At 45.5% G+C, this 20,561-nt stretch overlaps 4 protein-coding genes across 4 annotated transcripts; 3 read left to right on the top strand and 1 right to left on the bottom strand.

Annotated features, from left to right (window-relative positions):
• Nucleotides 1-699: 699 nt before the first annotated feature.
• On the top strand, nt 700-2,184 carry PCYB_093780 (oxysterol-binding protein/PH domain containing protein; the record flags this gene model as incomplete). Its single annotated transcript, XM_004222492.1, has 2 exons — nt 700-1,246; nt 1,373-2,184. The coding sequence occupies 2 exons, from the start codon at nt 700-702 to the stop codon at nt 2,182-2,184; spliced, it is 1,359 nt and encodes a 452-aa protein (XP_004222540.1).
• Nucleotides 2,185-3,107: 923 nt separating this feature from the next.
• Nucleotides 3,108-4,441, top strand: PCYB_093770 (hypothetical protein; the record flags this gene model as incomplete). The annotated part of the gene is made up of 5 exons (XM_004222491.1): nt 3,108-3,160; nt 3,316-3,466; nt 3,804-3,842; nt 4,086-4,109; nt 4,310-4,441. The coding sequence occupies 5 exons, from the start codon at nt 3,108-3,110 to the stop codon at nt 4,439-4,441; spliced, it is 399 nt and encodes a 132-aa protein (XP_004222539.1).
• Nucleotides 4,442-5,857: 1,416 nt separating this feature from the next.
• Nucleotides 5,858-14,340, bottom strand: PCYB_093760 (hypothetical protein; the record flags this gene model as incomplete). The annotated part of the gene is made up of 2 exons (XM_004222490.1): nt 5,858-13,806; nt 13,839-14,340. 2 exons carry the CDS (start codon nt 14,338-14,340, stop codon nt 5,858-5,860), a joined length of 8,451 nt encoding a protein of 2,816 aa, XP_004222538.1.
• A 4,152-nt stretch (nt 14,341-18,492) lies between these two features.
• PCYB_093750 (hypothetical protein) lies at nt 18,493-19,196 on the top strand (the record flags this gene model as incomplete). Its single annotated transcript, XM_004222489.1, has 1 exon — nt 18,493-19,196. A coding segment is annotated over one exon (704 nt), but the record flags the coding sequence as incomplete, so codon positions are not given.
• Between the last annotated feature and the right edge of the window lie 1,365 nt (nt 19,197-20,561).

Genomic DNA, 20,561 nt, shown 5'->3' with positions numbered 1-20,561 from the left:
GAAAATGAGGACATGTTTTTCGACTGCGATGATGAGTCATTTGGGGAGGAGGAAAATGCGCCCTGCAATGTTGCTGGATCTGGGGACTCGCTCTCTAGCGAAGCTGCGCGGGGGAAGAACACTCCTGAAAGGGGACAACGGAGCCATGCCAACAGTGGGGGAACTTCCGTGAAACGTCTTCCCCTTGGAGGGACACCCGAAGGGAGGGACAAATCGGAGGAGAAGAAGGAGGAGGAGAAGAAGAAGGGGAAGGAGAAGAAGGAGAAGAAGAAGGAGAAGGAGGAGAAAAAGGAGAAGAAGGAGAAGGAAGAAGAAGAAGAAGCGCGCCCCCCGGAAGGACCACCCATCCTCCCATCAACACTCCATACAGATGAAGCCAAAACGAGCGAAACGGCAGGGGAACACTGCCAGGTGGGTGCACACACAGAAGGGAACGCCGCCCCCGTGGAGAGCCACACCAGCGAAACGGACGAGATGGACAAGACGAACGAGACGAACGAGGCGAACCCAAACGACTTGCACTTAATCCAACTGTGCACAGAAAGAAATGTAAAGGCCCTAAATTTTAACCAAATCGACATATACACAGACAGCAAAATTAAGAGGAGGACCAAACTGCCAAGTCCACGAACAGACATAAAAATTAGCATGTGGTCCCTGTTGAAGGACTGCATCGGGAAGGACCTCTCCCGCATAGGGATGCCCATTTATCTGAATGAACCCTCTTCATTTTTGCAAAGACTGGCAGAAGATTTCCAATACGTGTATCTACTCCAACGCGCCTCTAGAGAGGTAGAAAGTACTAGTAGGCTTGCCTACGTCACAGCCTTCACCATATCTCCCTACGCTTCCGTCATCGGTCGAACGTTTAAGCCATTCAATCCCTTGTTAGGAGAAACGTATGAACTGACTCACAGAAAATTCTTCTTCCTGTCAGAACAGGTGGTCCACCATCCCCCTATCACTGCATACCACTGCCACAATGAGTACATGACAAATTTTGCAAGCATAAGCGTCAATGTGAAGATTTTGGGGAAGTCAGTCGAAGTCACCATTCCAGGGTCTAGTCACCTCATCCTTAGGTATCAGAAGAAGGGGGGAAGTACTTCAACGGGGAGAGAAAGGCACACGGACAAATGTGCACGTTTGGATAAGAAGCATATTTTTGGTTCCGCGGAGGGTCGCAACTTGGACGAGTGTGAAGTGCGGTCGTGCGCCTCGACCAAGAGGAACAGTCAGGGCAGAGGTATACACAGTGCACACTGCGGTGAAGAGAGGGCCAGTCCGCACAGTGCACGCTTTGGTGAAGAGAAGGCCAACCCGCACAGAGGCAGAGGCGGTCCACAGAAAAACGCCCCTTTGCCAGGCGCAGACCCCCCCGAGGAGTACGGCCATGAGCATTACACATATGAAAGAGCCAACATGATAATCCACAACATAATTTTTGGTAAGTTGTGGGTCGAACTGCATGGAAACATACTCATAAGAAATCACAACAATGGAGATTTCTCCATTGTGAGTTACATTCGGAAGGGATGGTTTGAGAAGGAAATCCACAAGGTAAGAGCAGTCGTATGTGATCGACACAAGAATGTAATTTTTTATATATACGGAAAGTGGTCACAAGAAATTAACATAGCTTATGTAAAGCATTTAAAAAAACAGGAATACGGTTCATATTTTTTCAATGCTGATGGATCCGAAAATAGTAGCCACTTTAACAGGAATACGTTAAATGAGTTTATTGGCAACGTGGACTGGCAGTTTTTTGAGAACCATGTGGATGTCCTAAATGGGGTGTGTGTGTGGAGGGCCCCTAAACGGCCTAAACACAGTGAATTATATTACGGGTTTAACAGTATGACTGTGGAATTGAACGAAATAACTCCCGAATATGACCCAACCAAGGGGGCATCTATTGCCTGCACGGACTGCAGATTCAGGCCCGATCAGAGGAGTTACGAAAATGGAAATATTGAAATTGCCATGAGTGAGAAACAGAGACTTGAAAACAAACAAAGAACGAACTCGAAGAAATATGTGGGGAAGGACTCCTACAAGCCAAAATGGTTTTACAAGCACAAGGACCCCATTTATAAGGACAGGGATATGTACCTCTTCAATAATGAGTACTGGGTCGCGAAGGAGAAGGGGCTCTTCACGGACACGCCCGACATATTTTGAGCCGCTCCCCATCTGAACCGCTCCCCATCTGAACCGCTCCCCATCTGAACCGCTCCCCATCTAACCCGCTCCCCATCTGAACCGCTCCCCATCTGAACCGCTCCCCATCTAACCCGCTCCCCATCTGAACCGCTCCCCATCTGAACCGCTCCCCATCAGAACCGCTCCCCATATTGATAAGGTGCGAGTGGCAGGATGTGATGAGAGTGTGCGACATGTTGGCCACCCAGCATAACTCGGCGAACACAAAATGGGCGATGAATTTTTTAAAATTAACGCTTTTATTTTTACTTCATTCTTTTTTCCGTTCATGGGGACAGGTCTTGCACCTGCTTTTATGTTGTGTGCTGCTCGGAGCTTCCATAAGGCCATGGAAGGAATAACCCAACGAGCATTTGCCAGATTGTGCCAGATTGTGCCAGATTGCGCCATTTTGTGCCATTTTGTGCCATTTTGTGCCATTTTGTGCCAGTTTGTATTTTTTATGTGGCCCTTCGCTGGAGTGTGCATGCCGCTTGATGTTGTAGGGGAGCCCCACCCACCGCGTGGCATAAAATCTCGGCGGACTTGTTCCCCCCCCGTGCGAGTTAAGCTTTGTCCGTTCGTCCTGTTGGCTGCTCGTGCATTTGAGCATTTAAGTATTTGCTTCCATATTTTTCTAATTTATTTGCTTACTTTTTCGCTATTTTTTCGCTATTTTTTTTTTTTTTTTTTTTTTTGTGCCATCATTTTGGCTAGCTGGAAAATAATTTTTTTTTTTCACAACTGTTGAGGTGAAATAAAACCAAATGGAGAGACAACGTTGTAGACATTTTGTCCCGAACAAATGCGATAAAAAACGCAGGACGAAGAATGTGGAGTGCGTCTTATAATTCTTCGCAACTTCTCTTTAACTCAAAACAATTAAAACTGCCAAGGGAGACATGGAGGAACAGTTGCATGCTGGACAGTTTATTCTGTTCGAAGGGGAAAATGAGTACATAAGAAAAAGACCCACTTTGCATGATCGTCCTTCCTCTTTTTTTTCCACCCTTCCTTTGCTCGCCATCTGCTCGACATTTACTCACCATTTACTCGCCATTTACTCGCCATATGCTCGCCATCTGCTCACCTTTTGCCCCCCTCCTGCAGCGTGAACAGCGACAACTTCTGCTACGAGAACAAAGAAAAGGCGATCAGGAAAAGGCTTTCCAAGACGCAGAGCTATAAAAATTTAGGCAGCCCAAACAGGATGAGCAAATGGGCATGCGGGGACAGAGCCCCCTTTAACTTTGCAATTTGGGTAAACGAGTGGCAGCCGCAAGGAGTGGGGAGGCATGGCAAGCGTGGCGAGGGTGGCGCCCCCTCCACATGGAGAGCTTACTCCTCGGCGCAGTTTCCCACATGGTGACTGTCTACGTGGTGACTTCCCACATGGTGACTTCCCACATGGTGACTTCCCACATGGTGACATCCCACATGGTGACATCCCACATGGTGACATCCCACATGGTGACATCCCACATGGTGACATCCCACATGGTGACTTCCCACATGGTGACATCCCACATGGTGACATCCCACATGGTGACATCCCACATGGTGACTTGCTCCCCTTTCACCCTCCCTTTATGCCGCAGGAAATAACTCCCAAGTGCAGCTCACGCTTCGCAGAGCTGGTAACAAACAGAATGCTTCGCTAAGTGGCGCGTATGGGTTGCGTCCCCCAAGTGATGTCTCGCCCACGTGCATGTGTGAACTTGTGCATATGTGAACATACTTGTGCATATGTGAACACACTTTTGCATATGCGTACACACTTGTTCATATATTTACACCCACACACGTGCACACTTTTTACCCCCTTTTTGAAACAGAAAAAGGAGGAGCTGAATTTTTTTCTCTCGTTGTACCTTCTTCAGAGCGATTTGGAGATGATCGGGAAGGTAACAAATTGAGAAAATCTGAGAAGTCGATTCGACAATGTGTGTGTAATGTTATCCCAAAGTGGGGGAAAATAAAAAGCAAGAAAACTTAACTGTAGAAAATAACTCCCGCAAGATAACTTAATTGTAGAAAATAACTCCAGCATGATAACTTAATTGTAAAAAAATTCTCCTTTTTTTACCCCCCCTCCCCTTTGCAGCACAACTTGGAAGACTTTTTAAACAATGAGGACCAGAGGAGGCGCAATAAAGTCCCCATGCTGTGGCTACACGATTGTACGGCGGCCTATTCGACGTCAAAAACGATAGGGGAAGGAGTACAACATAAATGAGATCATGCGGAGGGGGGTAAACAAAGTGACATGGCCAGCCCATCGGAAGTAGCCCCCATCTCTGTAGAAGCCGCCCCTTTGTAGAAGTCGCCCCTTTGTAGAAGTCACCCCTTTGAAGAAGTCACCCCTTTGAAGAAGTCATCCCTTGGAAGAAACCCCTCAGTTAAGTACCCCCCCCGGCTGCGGAATACCACATCGCACCACTTCAACTGTGATGTTTTTGCAAAGTGCTCCCCAAGGCTCGCTCCCTTTATTAACAACGGCGTAGTCAGAGCTTTACATCCGTTGTGGACTCCGCGCTCGTATAATCCTTCCCATTCACCCGATCGCAGTTAGCTCTACCTTTATTTTATCATCCCGTGGACGCATGCCCTGGTGTGCATTACTTATGCGTGTGTTTCGATTAACCTAAGCTACTCACCAAACTATGCATTCGTTTTATTTTATTTTATTCTATTTTATTTTCTTTCTTTTTTTTCTTTTTTCCTTCTTTTTCGTTACGTACGGTGGGTTGTCCCATCCTTTCCTCACAATTATGAAATAACCCTTGGGTCATTTTCGTCCCCCTCCCAACCAGTTCGGACAGTGTCTAATTTGAGCGTAAAGGCGTGAAAAACGGGAAAGGTCAGATCGCCCGCAAGTCTTGCAAACGTATATACGTATGTTTACTCTCTCATGGATGGGTGGGTGAAAAAAAAAGAACACCTCCCACGGCTAACCGATGATAGCTAACCGATTACAGCCAGCCGATTACAGCCAACCGATAACAGCTGACCTCACGAGCTGCCCCCCCTCGTGGTGCCTCACCCCTCTGGTTTAACAAAAATGTGGCGATGTGGTGTGATTCACCCCACAAGGAACAAAACGCCCTTACTTTTGAGCGCGCGTGAATATGCAGAAAGGGGGGCAACGCGGGATGCAAATATTTTCGAAATTTTTTTTTTTTTAAACGCAGTTGCGCTGATTAAGGCGGACATTCTCGGTGAAAAAAGCTGAGCATTTCGTTTTGGCATCAATCAGCGATACCTTTTGGGGGATAGCGATCCACGGAATGGAAGTACTCAGAATATTTTGGGGCTTCCCATGGAGCACTTGAACAAGGGTTGTGTGTGTAGGGAGTACATTTAAATCTAGCATAAAAGAAAAGACACGTGTGGGAGCGCGGGGCTCACTCCACTCGCCAGGGTGTTTGTCGTATGGAAGTGTGCGTCTTCTTAACGTACGCGCGGTTGTGCGGTTGTGCGGTTGCGCGGTTGTGCGGTTGTGCGGTTGTGCGGTTGCGCGGTTGTGCGGCTGTCTGACGGCCCCTCTACCGATGAATACCCCATTTGAGGAGAACAAAGCCACGTCGCACAGGTTACCATCTCGCACGGTCGCAATGCACGTCGGGTTTGCCCCCTCCTCCCAGGGGCGCATTTAGAGGTAACTCCCCAAATTGAGATGCCCGCCATTTTTGCCATCATCACTTGCGCGCTTCCCATAACCGCAACTTGACAATTTGGCATTCTCATTCTGTTCATGCACAAAGAAGGTATCTTCAGCGAAGAATTTCCCCAAATGGTCAGCGCATTGGTCTCCCAGGTGGTTCGCGAAATGGTCACCCAAGTGGTCAGCGAAATGGTTTCCCAAGTGGTCAGCGCATTGGTCTCCCAAATGATCAGCGAAATGGTCGCCTAGGTGCTGCACGAAATGGTCACCCAGGTAGTCCGCAAAATGGTCAGCCAAATGCTTCGACGAGTCCCCAGCAACGACCCTCCCCCTAAACAAAACAGATTTTAATTTGAGCAAACAGTTCATCACGTACTCGTATTTCTGCTCCAAAATTTTGATGTACAAAATTAACTTGTTAATTTTTATGGAGTATATATTAGCCATGTCGCAAAAATATTTCATTTTTTTTTTTAAGTGTCCGTGTTCGTTTTGTAGTGATTCGAAATTGTCTTCGCTGAATGGGAGGTGGTGAGGGTTATTTGGTTGTTCCCCTTCAGCTGACCCCAAACGGTGTCCACCGCTTCCCAAACGGTGTCCATCACTTGCCGCTTCAGTTGCACCGCTTCCCATTTGAGATGCGCCATCCCTACGATGCTCCTTCTCAGCCAGGAGCTGCCTAGCTTGCCCTTCCAACTCCTCCAGCATCTTAAAGCATACACTATTCTGAATCTCGACACTCTTTGTGTACGTGTATATCAGCTTGTAAATTTCGTTTCTCCTGATTTTCATTTTAATGGAATATGTGTCATCTGTGAGGTTATTAAACTGTTGTAGGTAATTGTAAATGATAGACTTTTCCATATTCAGATATATGTGGTTGTTGTTGGGGTAATCAGGGATGAAGTAGGTGTTCCCGCCAAGGTGCCTGGAGAATTCGCCTTCCCCTCCTATTTCTTCTTCCTGTCGTCGTTCTCCTTCCCGTCGTCGTTCTCCTTCCCGTCGTCGTTCTCCTTCCCTTCCTCTTCCACCTTCCCATCCTCTTCCATCTTCCCTTCCTCTTTCGGCTGCCCCCAAACTGATAAACCCTTTCTGCTCCTCAAAATGGTCACCCCTTTTTCCACCTCTGCCAAAATGTAGATCATTTTTATCACACACATGCTGGTCATTCGGGTTTTGTTTTTCCTCGGGGGGGACAGACTCTACGCCTTCTTGATGCCCCTCTCGGTAATGATTACTTGGCTGTATTTTTTTTCTTTCGTTCTTCTCACCATCGCCCTTCTTGCCGTTGTCGTGGTGCGCATCACGCCTGTCTGTGGGGAGCTCTCCACAGGGACCGCCCTCCAGAGAATCAGCTTTCGATTCTTCGTCAAGGGGTGCACTACATCTACTGCTGTCCCTTTTTCCAAGCTGATCAAACGTTAAGTTGCTTTTTTGGAAATACTCTCCATTTAGACCCCGTTCTTTAGCACCTTCTGCTGTGCAGGCGGGTCTCCCCCCCTGTGCGTCCTCTGCACCATCTGCATCATCTGCACCATCTGCATCATCTGCATCATCTGCACCCCCTGCACCCCCTGCACCCTCTGCGTGAGCATTTGTGGCCTGCTTCGACTCAGCAGCGGGACGCGGTTCCCCCTGTTTCTTTTCCCTTGGGCGGCTTCCCACCTCTCCGCGCGGGTTAAAAGTGCTCACATTAAAATCGCTCACGTTAAAAGGGCTCACGTTAAAATTGCTGACGTTAAAATCGCTCACGTTAAAATCGCTCACGTTAAAATCGCTCACTTCAAAATCGCTCACGTTAAAAGGGCTCACGTCCAAACTGCCAGTCTGGTCTTCCCCACCTTTCGCGAACAAGGCAGGCGAAGCGGAATCCGATCCTCGCCCCCCAGCAGACCCCTTTTCCAGCAAAAGGTTCGACAAACGGCACTGCCCTCGCGCGCTAGCTGTGACCATTCCATCAGAGCAGACATCACTGTGATATAGGTCGATCAGCCAGGTAAGCAATTGGAATATTTTTTTCTCTTGGCAGAGCGAAAAGGAGTCCCCCAAGTTGTATGTTTCGCCCCACTTGTCCGCAGAGTTGGTCAGCGTTCCGTTGGTCAGCGTTCCGTTGGTTAGCGCTCCGTTGGTCACCGCTCCGTTGGTCACCGCTCCGTTGGTCACCGCTCCGTTGGTCAGCGCCGAGGGTACCACCTTCGCTCCTGTTGATGTGCCCCCCCTCATGTCTCCCCCGTCGAGGTTGTTTTCCTCGCTGAGCTCCCCCGACAGCAACCCCGTAGAAATTTCTCTTAACATATGGTCAATTTTGTTAATAGCAAACGGTGCCTCCTTTGGACATGCATCTCCCGAGGTCATGCAAGTCTCGTTGTCTCCATTAATTTTTCTCCATAAATCATCAAATCCGTTGTACGTAGTTGGTGGATGCTCAGAAGCAGTGTCCTCTTTTCCGTTCCCTCCCCGCTGCACCCATTGGTGTAGAGCCATCTCCTCCTTCGCTATGAGGTCCCAAAAAAATGCATCCACGTGAGACAAATAATGTGTAAAGCAGCGAATATACGATTGGTCTATTTTCATTTTAAAAACACTTTCATAGTGGAGGAAAAAGTTGTTCTCCTCCTTTTTTTCAAAATGATTGCCTAGCCCGCATCCCCCAAGGAGGTACATAGAGCCATTAAAGTAGAGGCACTTGTTTCGGAAAATATTTTGTGGGATGATGGCTTCACTCCAATGGGGTGTTTCTTCGATTTGTATGAAGTTTGCATGCAGCTTCCTATGTGGGTCTTCCTCAAGAAGTGCAAACTTAGGAGCATTTTTTGTCTTACCATTGGCTAGTCTTTCTTTTCTTCCCTTTTGGGTCCAGTCCCCAGGAGAGGTGCCAGTCAGCGGTTTGTTGTCGGCAGTCAGCGGTTTGTTGGCGGCAGTTAGCGGTTTGTTGTCGGCAGTTAGCGGTTTGTTGTCGGCAGTTAGCGGTTTGTTGTCGGCAGTTAGCGGTTTGTTGGCGACAGTCATCGGTTTGTTGGCGGCAGTCAGCGATTTGTTGGCGGCAGTCAGCGATTTGTTGGCGGCAGTCAGCGATTTGTTGGCACCACTGAGCGACTTGTTGGCACCACTCAACGACTTGTTGGCACCGCTGAGCACTTTTTCGACGCTACCCACGTTTGAAAAATCACTTATGGTAGCACCCTTGTAGTACCTTCTCATCACAAGCAACTTCAAAAAGCTGAGATAATAATTCTGTTCCTTTCCATTAAGGCAACATTTTAGATAAATTAAATCTCCAACTGTGAAGACCTGTCTCCATGTGTTCTTCTGAAAGTCATACTCAAATATATCATTGTACAGGGTATACCCATTGAGCGTTTTTGTGAACCCACCATATATGTACAATTTATTTTTAATCACAAATCCGGAGTGGCCATACCTCTTGGAAGGGACGATCTCCCCACGTGGCACAACCTCAAACCATTTATTTTTTTCTAGATCGAAAAAATAAAAATCTGATTTTTCTTCAGACAAATTAGTTCCACCGTGAACGTACATTTTGTTTTTGTGCAAAACGCAAAGATGCCCTGCTCTTCTGCTGGGTTGCTTTTCCTCATAACGTGTGTGAGTGGACTTGCTGTTGGGACTTCCTCCCCCCTGTGCATCCTTTCCTTTGTCCGTTTTATTTCTCTGCTCCTCTTTAAGAAGGCTACTCTTTGGTGAAGGTTTTCCCGAATTGGAAAAAAGCTTAACCACGTTGGTTTTGGGAAGGCTGCAAAATAGGTTTCCCTTCTGAGGAGTGCCCTTCTGAGGAGTGTCCTTCTCATGGGTGTCTCCTTCTACTTCTCCTTCTCCTCCTCCCCCTCCTCCCCGCACAGTTATCATCTCCCACTTCCTCCTGCCCGTGTCGCACACCCATAACTCGTCACAGCAGATCCACTCCCCATCCTTGAGCACAACTCCTCCGTACATATACAAGCAGTCCCTAACCAGCATGAGAGAAAAGTCTTCCCTGCATACGTTCAAATTTCTGTTATAGGTGATTCTTATTTCCTGCCACTCGAGGCGGTACAAGTCTAGTCTGTACACAGTGTACAGGTCCAGCTGCCTTTTTTCGTTGGCCCCCCAGATGTAGAAGCTCTTGCGCGGTTCGCCACCCCCACCCAAGTTAAGGCAACTCCTGCTGCAACCGTCACTTCTACCGCCACTGCTACTGCAACTGCCACTTCTACCGCCACTGCTACCGCCACTTCTACTGCCAATCCTGCCGCTCATGTCCCCCTCCTCGACGGCAAAGTAAACCTTGACATACAGCTTGGGGGCAGTCCCGCTAGTGCGCACAGATTCTACTTCATTCTCGCGGATCCGATACAACAGATCCGGAATGACGAAGTTATTTTTGCGTGCCCCATAAATGTATATATCATTTTGGAAGGTAAAGAAAAAGGCCTTCTTGAAGTTGACCTCTTCTGGGTATCTTACATGGCACAGCTTCCACCTGTAGTCGTTGTCCGGGTCGAAGGTGGCACCACCCTGTTGTTTTGTCATTCCTTCGAGAAGGTTTTCCTCCCCCTGCAAGGCGTCATAGTCGCATCTGCCTGCATAACCATGTACGACTGAGTCACCATCATGATTGATACCCGTGTCTTTGCTTCCATCCTCACGCTCTGCAGCGACCTCCTTTTTGTCTCTTCCGAACGGGAGATCTTCCCCCAATCTGTGCACCTCTTCATCAGCTGCGTCGGTTGCGTCGGTTGCGTCGGTTGCGTCGGCTGCGTCGGCTGCATTATCCGCGTCATCCACTTCACCCACTTCACCCCCTTCGCCCACTTCACCCACTTCACCCGCCTCATCGCACAAACTGCTTCTATGCTTAATCTCCGATTTTGGGACATTACTCTCTCCCTTTTCGCCTGAACTGTACAGGTAGCTTACCTTTGCAGCACTGCGGATGTCTCTTCCCTGTTCGTTACTCCCTATGGAGGATGCACCATGCGGAGGATTACTCCCTCCCAGTACATTAGAACTGTCATTACTGTTCACCGTGTGACTGTTTCGTCCGTCCTGGTTGTACGATGCCGCGCACATTTTTTTCCTCATGTCGTCGAAGCCTCTTTCATTGGGACCACTTCTCAAGTATTCTCCTCCTACTGTGATGAGGTTGTCAGTCCTCACCTGGTCAGTCCTCACCTGGTCAGTCCCCACCTGGTCAGTGCCTCTCCTGCAAATGGAAGGGGTCACTCCGAAAAAAACTCCGCTCAGAGGAGTGAAATCGGAAAATTCACTCCTCTGTGCATCCCCGTAAGGATAGCTTCCCAGAACGAAGTTGTTGTTATGACCATTTGGGTCTACCCCATTGGCTAGCTGGTTAGCCAATTTTCGATTTAAAATTTCTTCGCTCCTTCTTTTCAAGCTTTGTTCACTCCCGTGAAGGGAATAGCCGTCTCCAAAATGAAGTCCTCCATCGAGATTATTTGCTTCAGAAATCCACATGGATAGGTTTTCTATTTCAGGGGTTAGGTTGGCCTCTTCCCATTTTGAGACATTTCCATAAGTATGCTCTTCCTTTGCATGAACAGCACTCTGCGAATGTGGTCCATTTCCGTTAGCAAAAAAAGGAGAGCTATCTTGGGGTGGTTTTTTATTTTCCTCTTTGGTCAATTCTTCTGCATCGATTTGATTACACATGTTGTTTGTTCCCTTTTTCTTTTTACCTTGCCATTTGGGGGCCACTCGTTTGCTACTTAATGGGTTATCTATTAAACTCATATCGTGATGAGCATAACTCTGTTGGTTTGTCTGTTCCCCCTGCAGAGGATGCACCATTTGGGCGTATCCCAAATTTTGTTTTTGTTTTTTTTCTGTAATGTCCCCGTTTTTTATGACTTCTTTAGACCCTCCTCTTCTATCAGGGTGTGTCTGTGAGTTTCCGTCCTTCCCCAAGTGGAGCAACTTCCCTGCTGTGCCCACGTTAGGTGTAACTGCTGAAGGGTTCATTTTTTCGTGGGGGCGAACAACTGGGAGAGTACTCTGCATATGTAGGTTTTGCTCTAGCCAGCCATTTTTATTCGTCAGTGCGCTTTCTTTGTAAACGCTTCCCATGTGGTACCTTTCCCCGTTGCTCATTTTGTCTCTACCTTTCTCTAAACGGTTCATCCACTCGGAGTGGTAATTAAAAATGGATTTAACATCCGCGGGGGGGTTCTCTGTGGTGGCTTCCCCATTTTGATACTGCTCTCTCTTTGTGTGTAGAGACAAGGGACCCTTTTGATTAGAGGGGGGAGGGCAACTACTCTGAGTTGACTTCCCCTTTGTATCAGATGCTCCATCAGACACGGAGTGACACATGGCGTTGTCATCCCCCACCTGGGAAGTTCCATTCATTTGGTTAAAGCTGCTACCGTTTTTCGAAGCACACAGAGGGACTTCGCACCCCTGATGTGGCCATCGAGACAAACTTTTGCCTCCCCAAATATGTGTCTCGTTCCCATCGTCCAAAATTTCCATTCCTTCCATAGCAGGTACACACCCATCTCGTTTGTCTCCATTCAAGTGGTTCACTCCCTCAGAGCTTTCTTTTCCAAACGAATGGTTTAATATGCACCCATTTTCTCGGCTTCCACTTTGGGTGTGCAAAAGGGAAGTAATGCCATCATGTTGATCCCTTTTCATCTCGTCTTTTTTGCTTTCTTTCGCATTCACAATTTTGTTCTCCTCATTTGCTCTAAAGGTTCCCTCACAGGTGCCCCAGTTTGTATGCACACTCGATGAACATTCAACCGTGTTGTCTTTTCTTGTCATGTCCTTCTTCGTCGCCTTTATAACATCGCTGCGTGGGAGGAAGGTGTTTTGGCCTACGGGGTTTCTTCTCAATTCAGGCGCAGCTTTGGCAACATACTTTGTTGCGTTAAATGGGTTAACAAAGATGGGGAGACTTTCCCTCCCGTTGAGGTTCCTTTCCTTTCTGTCATTCGAATCACCTAATGTTTGTTCTTCCTTCATGTCGTAAACAATGGCCTTATCGTGACCGTCTCTTCTTACGTGGTTCATAAAACTTTGGTGTGTCTTATGGCTGCTAAGTGCGTAGCCTCTTTCGCTATGTGTCAGGTTTCCGTTGGTATAAACGTTTGGGCAGTTTTGGGGTGGTTTGTTTTGCTCCTCCCTTGCGCGTTTGTTCATCATATCGTTCCAGCCATTTGGAGGAAAGAGATTAACGTTTCCACTGTCCACGGTGCGCATACCATCGTTTGATTCACCGCTGGGCGTATTGCTGACCACGTCGTCTGCGTCATCGCCTGTGCTGCTCCGTTCGTTACCCCTTTCGCTGCTTCGTTCGCTGCTTCGTTCGCTGCTCCTTTCGCTGCTCCTTTCTGTGCTGCTTGCCATTTTTCCCGCCGCGTCCTGGAACCCCCCATTTCGATTGTTCACATATATCACCTCCTCCCTGTGGCTCAGCAATACATTTTCATGCCTTTTTTTCAAGGCGCAATTTTTGCCTTTGGCCATGTAGAATGGGTGCTGTCCTTCATTTTGTGTGTGACTGATAACGGAGGAGTGGCCATTTCGATGATCTCTACACTTATCGCTTTTCCACTCAGGGTTTGGAATGGGAGATGTGAAAAAGGGAATAGCTGTTTGCTGTCTGTTCGTTTGTCTTCCCCCTTGTGAAAGTTCTTTCCTGTGAGATGTTTCGATGGATACATCATTTTCGCCGCTTCCTGTGAGCGTTTTTTTTCCGCTATTTTTGTTAGCGCTGAGTGGGAAAATCTTTTCCTCACCTCGCGATTTTTTAGCTTCATCGGGGTGGCTGCCCTCCACGCCATTTAGCAGCAAACTTCTACTTTCTATGCCATTCGGTACTTTGCTCCAATTTTGGGCATTACTGTTTAAAACATTCGATATGCTCGTTTTTTTTTTTTTTCTTCCATTTCGCCTGACCTGTTCAGGCAAATTTTCTCAAAAGTGGAATTTGACCGATCTGCATTACTTGGCGAAACATCGCCATTACTGGCTTTCGTTTTATTTTGATTTGAATTGTATTCATTTTCCATTTTGGAAAAGACGCCCCCTGATTTTTCCGCCTTCCCCTTTTCTTCCTTTCCTTTTTCTGCACAGGGATCATTCTGTTTTTTGTTCCATTTGAAGGGGTACCCCCAATTTAATTTTTCGCTTTGCCTTGCATGTTCCTCCTTCATATTAATAAAATTATTTTCCTGTAAATGTTTAGGGGGAGAAAGCTCATTCTTATGGTTGCTTAAGTTGTGTTCACCCTTCTGTGCAATTATTTCCCTGTTCAGGACACCCCCCGATGTGATGTTATTATTGCATGAGCTGTCTACTCCATGTCCTCTTTGCCCATCCTCAAAGTTGGAATTTTCTCCCGCGTCACGTTTTCCACTTAGGGGTGAACATTTCCTATTCAGGATATTCACGCTGAAATTCGTTTTTCCGTTTTTACAGCACCCGTTGCTGATACCATTTGAGGACATTTTTTTCAACAAGACTCGCTTGGGAGGGGTAGAGAAAATAGGAACGGAGGAGGGGCCAAGGTGAGCACTGGTATTCTTCACTCCGCTTGTCCTGATCGCTAGTTCTCCCCTCTTCCCTGGTTAATCACAAAATGCGCGAAGTGTGCGGTTGGACGCGTGCACCCAGTACCAATGACCCCAGGCACACATGCACACGCATGTAAGGGTAAGGTTCCCTTTTACGTGTGACAAGTCCCGTTCGTCCCTTTTCTCTCAAGAGGGAGGGGAAAAAAAAAAAAAAAAACATACATACATGCACATATATATATTTACATATTATTTTTTTAACGGCCCCCAAAGGGCTGGTCTCTTTTTACGTGTACACTCTCCCTCCACATCCACGTAGGTACTGTTGCCTTCACAAAATTGGCGCCGCCCCGTTGGAACAGTTTTATTATTATATACGTATGCACGTATGTACGCATGTATGCATGCATGTATTGTGTGTGTGTTTTTTTTTTTTTTTAAAGTTACAAAATTGCATGCACAAACAACAACCACCAGGTATATGTGCTGTGTTCGTAGGCGAACCCTGTGGGGAAAGCACTCCCATCAGTTACGACACACCCAAACGGAGATGCACCGTATGAGTAAAAAATTTGGAAAAGTGAAATAAGAAATGTGGCAGGCTATTTTTAACTTCCTAAAAAAGGGACCCCCGTAGGTGTACACATCGAAACATGTATATCTCTCCTGACAGCTTCGCGGGAAAAAAAGATACAATAAAAAAGGGAGAAAAAAAATTGGCTATCGAAAAAGCGGCATAAAGAATGAGAAATTCCGCTGGGTGAACAATTCGAAGCAAAAAAAACGTAACAAAAAAATGCAAAGTAAAGCATTTAATATGTGGACTTGGAAACGAAAGAGGAACCCTTCCAACGTCTGCGTTACGAGATAGCGCATCTGCAAAGACTTCTACATGGATTGTATTGTTCACGTATGTGAATTTTGTTCCCCCCCTTTTTTTTTTTTGTATACTACAATAAGGGGAAGGGGAAATCATAACTTATTTAAAAAAATAAAATAAAATAAAAATAATTAAATGCATTTTCTGTACACACGTAAAATTAACACAGAACATAGAACCCACTTTTGGCAGTTCCCTCGTGTCCCTTTTTATTATTACACATTTAATAATATAAAGCGGACATCTCTGCGTGGGTTAAAAATGTGCACTTTTTTTTTTAAGTAAAACGAAAGGGGTGAATATGCGCTTCCGACGTTGCAGGCATGTGCTCTGCGTGGAGAGGGAGCGCCGCTGTTCGGTGGTAGGGGTAAGCGGTTTGGGTAAGTGGCATGGATAAGAGGCATGGGTAAGAGGCATGGATAAGAGGCATGGGTAAGAGGCATGGATAAGAGGCATGGGTAAGAGGCATGGATAAGAGGCATGGATAAGCGGTACGCACTTATGTGTGTAGATATGCCGCTGTGTTCGCACCTATGTAAACATTCAGTTATGCACGTAAATACGCAGGCGAGGGGACACCTAAACATGGGTAACTCCGCGCAAACCACCAAACTGATGGGCTTGAGACGCAAGAACCGCAATCAGCCTTAGTTCCCTTCACGCCCCCTCCACAGAGGATTCTTCTACAGTATATACCCTACCATCACATATGACTCGTTTGGGTGGAAATGTGCCAAGGTGGCTGGCTTCCCTACCTTTGATGATTTCTCACCAAATCAGAGCGTAAAAATGTGAACATTTTATTTAACAAAATGAAAGCAGAAAGGGTAACAAAAAAAAAGGGGGCGAAGAAGTGGAGAAGCATTTCTCAATGGAAAAAATAAAATAGGAACATGTGCCGAAATGAATGGCGCATAATACGGAACATTAAAATAGCACTCGTGTAAGCATACGAATGACAAACGCTTTCATGACATGGATGTGTAATTTTCCTACCACGTGTTCCTCTACACCTACACGTTCGCTACAAAATGAACTTATTTTATTTTTTTTTTTTTGACGTACTCCTTCGCATATATTTTCCTTTCTCGCGCTTCACAAAAAGGTGATTGCACTAAATGTCGGAACCGGAATTTTGAAATAACGGGAAAATAGCCATGTGCTTTACACGGCTGCGTTGAGCTTATATCATTTTGGCTTTCTACGGAGAGCAATGGAACGATGAGAAAAAACTACTTTAGGGAAATGGCCCCACGAAGAGTTCGACATAGAAGGATGCACCAAAGAAGGGAAAAAGAAAAAAAAAATGATATTTTATAAGAGAGCGTTGGAAGGGTGCAAATGGTTCTCCTAGCCCCTGTTTAGCGCCTCGCATGCACACCACATTTGTGTACACATTTGGTGCGAAATGTGTCTAGCGATATCTTTTTTAAAGACCCCTTCATAAAATTTTTGGAAAACTTGGAACGGGCATACTCCTATGGAGATACTTTGTAATGCCTCACATTATTTTATTTTTGTTTAATTTAATTTTAATTTTTTTTTTTTTTATTTTTAACCGTTTGTAGCTCTCAAAGTAAATGCCCCAGGTCGCCGCTTTAAATTATCGCTAAAGGTACATTCCGCGTGAAGCACCTTGCGCACATGTCCTCGACCTTTTACGGTGCTCATGTGGAGTTCATGTATTCGCTCTTGCGCCTTGCGTGCCCCGCTTGCCTGTGACGACCTCGCCTTTCTACATGAATAACGCCGCTTTTGAGCATGCAAAAATAGCTACGCGGAGGTGCCGCAACATGGCGAAGAAGCACATTTTGTAGGAACCGAAACGGGTGCACTTCCTAGCGATACGAAGTTGCTTTGTGCGCAGACGTTTTAACCGCACTACTCCTTTCAAAAAAAAGTACCTCTTAAAATTGGGAGCACTACGTAGGAAAAGTGCATTTTCCAGCGTTTTCAAAATATTTGGAAAGGCTGCTTAACTTAACCGAAGTCCGTGCATACCTCTCATTTGCAAAAAAAGCAAACAATTTATGGAAATTAAAGCATAAATTGGGGTTCCTCCCTTGGCCATTTCAGTAGAAATTGGGACACAAAAATGGGAGCAGCTATCCCCTTTTATATGTACACCTTTTTGCACGAGTACGCACATTTTGCAAAAAACGCCTGAACGGTGCATGTAATTAAAAGTAGCCACTGCCCAATGTAAAATAAGACCATAAATTCAAAAAAAGCCACACCTGCATATGCACGCTTTTTCGCACTTAAGAGGAATAACAATGCGTGTTAAAAATGTGTAGATTTGTTCAGTTATGCATCTTCCACTTTATAAGCCGATATTTCTACATTTCAAAATGTGCCATTGCCAGCGTGGGTGAAGAAAAAAAAAAAAATAGCCACGTTCTAAAAGCTACCTATGTGTGCACAGCGTTTTTTTTTTTTTTTTAAATGCCAAATTTACCTTGTCTGTTCATACAATTTTTGTAAAAATGCTCCACGTGTGTGCGAATTAGTTGCGTCCTTTCAAAAAATTGTGCGTGTGAGCAGTTTGCTAAGAGAAAAATAACTGGCTTTATAATTATATGACGCTTTTACATGTCAGTAGGAATATCAAACATAATTCAATTTCTTGGACCATTTTGTGGAAAAACGTTTAAATTGTACCCCTTTGTGATGCTAATATGAACTTACGACTTTTGTTTCGATATGTAGATTTTCAGGGCTAACGGTGTGTAAATTTGTTTGCCAGGAAAAGTTCGTTGCACTGTAGTGTGCTGTGCTGTTTTTTTTTTTGTAACATACCATCCATGTTGTACTTACCTTGTTTTTTCTTTTTTTAAAAAAAAAGGTCTCCACAGTTTTTAGCGCGCTTTGTTTCTGTTCAACTGTTTTTTTTTCCGAAGAGCTTCACTCGTGGGTATTTGTATACACACACACACACACACATGCACGTGTACATGCTGACTCGCTCCTCACCAAATTGTATCTTGAGAAGGCCATTCAGGACAACATAAACTATTTTGCATTCCTTGGCCGTTCGCGCGATTTTTTTTTTTTAGTGTAAGTGACTCGGGGAGGTACTCCTTCGTAGGGCTTCCTGCATTTGTCTTAGCATTCATTTGGCGCTATTTCTCCTAGTGCTGCATTTCCCTTTTCACCTCAACCTCCCGCGCGAAAAGCACAACTTAGCGATTGACTCGGTGACCAAAATGGACGGGGCGTACGGAATGAGAACCGTTTTGAATTCCACCCGACTTGAGGAAGAGCCAAAATATTCCCTGAACCCAGCGGACCTCTCTCACAACAGCATGAACGCAAACTACATGATGAATGGAGCAGTGTTAACCAATGGATACAACACTAGTGACTATGTCATTAATAGAGAAAGTTACCCATCTGAAATGATGCCACAATTTAAAATAGATCAGGGAGGAAACACATACAACAACACAATGCCAATGAATAGTATTATACATACAGATCCAAATGAATCCATGAGTATGCAAGGAATGAAGACATGCTTGGAAGGACCCACCGGATTTGATAGTTATAGAAACTTAATGAATTATAACAACACACAGAATACAATTCAAGCTAGCCAAGTTCCATTCAATATGGATGATTATAATTCTGGGGGAGATATCATGTACATGAATCATCCAAGCACAGGTGATAATTTTCCCCCTGATTACCTGAACAACTTACGAACGATAGATACGGATCCTATGACTTATGCGAATAACTTCAACATACCTAATGGAAATTTCAACACCATGTTGAGTGAAAATAATAATTATAATAGCTTACCTTACTCTATGCCGATCTTTGAAAATATGAATAACCCTCAGATGTACATGCAGCAGATGAATGCGAAACAGGCTGTGACTGGACAGATGCCTAAAATGGACCATACGTGCAGCATTCGGAAAATGCCTGTCGTTAGCAAGAGGAAGATTAAGCCCAAGAAATTTTTCCCATGTTGTTAGGGTTTGTATCTTTACATGTGCATATGGTAGAGTGTACACTGATGATGTGTCTCTTCCCTTTGCCTTCTCATGTAAAACAGTTCCACTGACTTGGATCACTGCCATTTGGCTTTTTCCTCCGTCTCACTCAATCCAAATTAGCATTTCATTTTTTTTTTTGTACGAAAGTGGGAAATTACGTTCATACGCTGTTGTGCATATTTACGTAGGTGTACCTTTTGACCAGGGGTATGCATGACCCATTTTGTGAATCCCTTTCTTTTGTGTATCCCTTTCATTTGTGTATCTCTTTCATTTGTGTATCCCTTTCATTTGTGTATCCCTTCCTTTTGTGTATCCCTTTCTTTTGTGAATCCCGTTCATTTGTGTATCCCTTTCTTTTGTGAATCCCTTTCATTTGTGTATCCCTTCCTTTTGTGTATCCCTTCCTTTTGTGTATCCCTTCCTTTTGTGTATCCCTTCCTTTTGTGTGTTTAAGTGTCCGTCCCCAACCTTGCACCCCTGGGAAAAAGGGAGCTGATGTGTGGGGGTACGTACCATCCCTACTGCAACAAATATGTCTAAGATATTTGCAAGCCCATTTTTGCACACATGTAGGTTTGCATCCTGTTATGTGCTTGCCCACCCCCCGTGTTCACCCTTACTAGTTATATGAAAATAACTACACGATTGGTGACAATTATTTGGCTTTTTTTTCTCTTTTTTTGATGTGTAGTACCACTGTGGAGATGCAAATGGCTGGGCAGTTCACTCTACATTAATTTTGTCATTCGTCCTGTTGTTTTTTCGACTTTGGACTTTTTAATTTTTTTTTTTTTTTTTTTTGTCGCCTTTTTATTCCACTCCGTCGTCGCTTCGTTCCAACTTGTCCGATTTGCCGTTTGTAAAAGTGGGGAGTTAAGCTTTCGCCTCTGAAGCGGGTTTTTGCAAAAGGGTTGTGAGATCCACGGAGTGGGGTTCTCTGGGGGGAGCCAGTCAACGTGCGAGTGACTTGGCTAGTTGGGAAAGCGGTGATGTGACCAAGCGGTGAGGTGGCCAAGCGGTGAGGTGACCAAGCAGCGAGGTGGCCAACCCGCCTGCTCGCGGCACTTGTACGCACAACTGCCTCTTCACCAAAACGGCGCCCAAATGGGGGGCCATTTTAAAGCCCGTTGTTCTGGCTACCCGTATAGCACTTTGATTTTCTCTCTCAAAAAAAAAGAAAAAAAAAGGCTACATCACTTTATTTTGGGGTTTGCCTATCCCTTTTTTTACTTTAAAAAGGGTCATTAATCCTATCGAACAGGACGAAA

Source organism: Plasmodium cynomolgi, chromosome 9 (assembly GCF_000321355.1).
Source record: "Plasmodium cynomolgi strain B DNA, chromosome 9, whole genome shotgun sequence".
Lineage (NCBI taxonomy): Eukaryota > Apicomplexa > Aconoidasida > Haemosporida > Plasmodiidae > Plasmodium > Plasmodium cynomolgi.
This window is presented reverse-complemented; position numbering and strand designations above follow the sequence as displayed.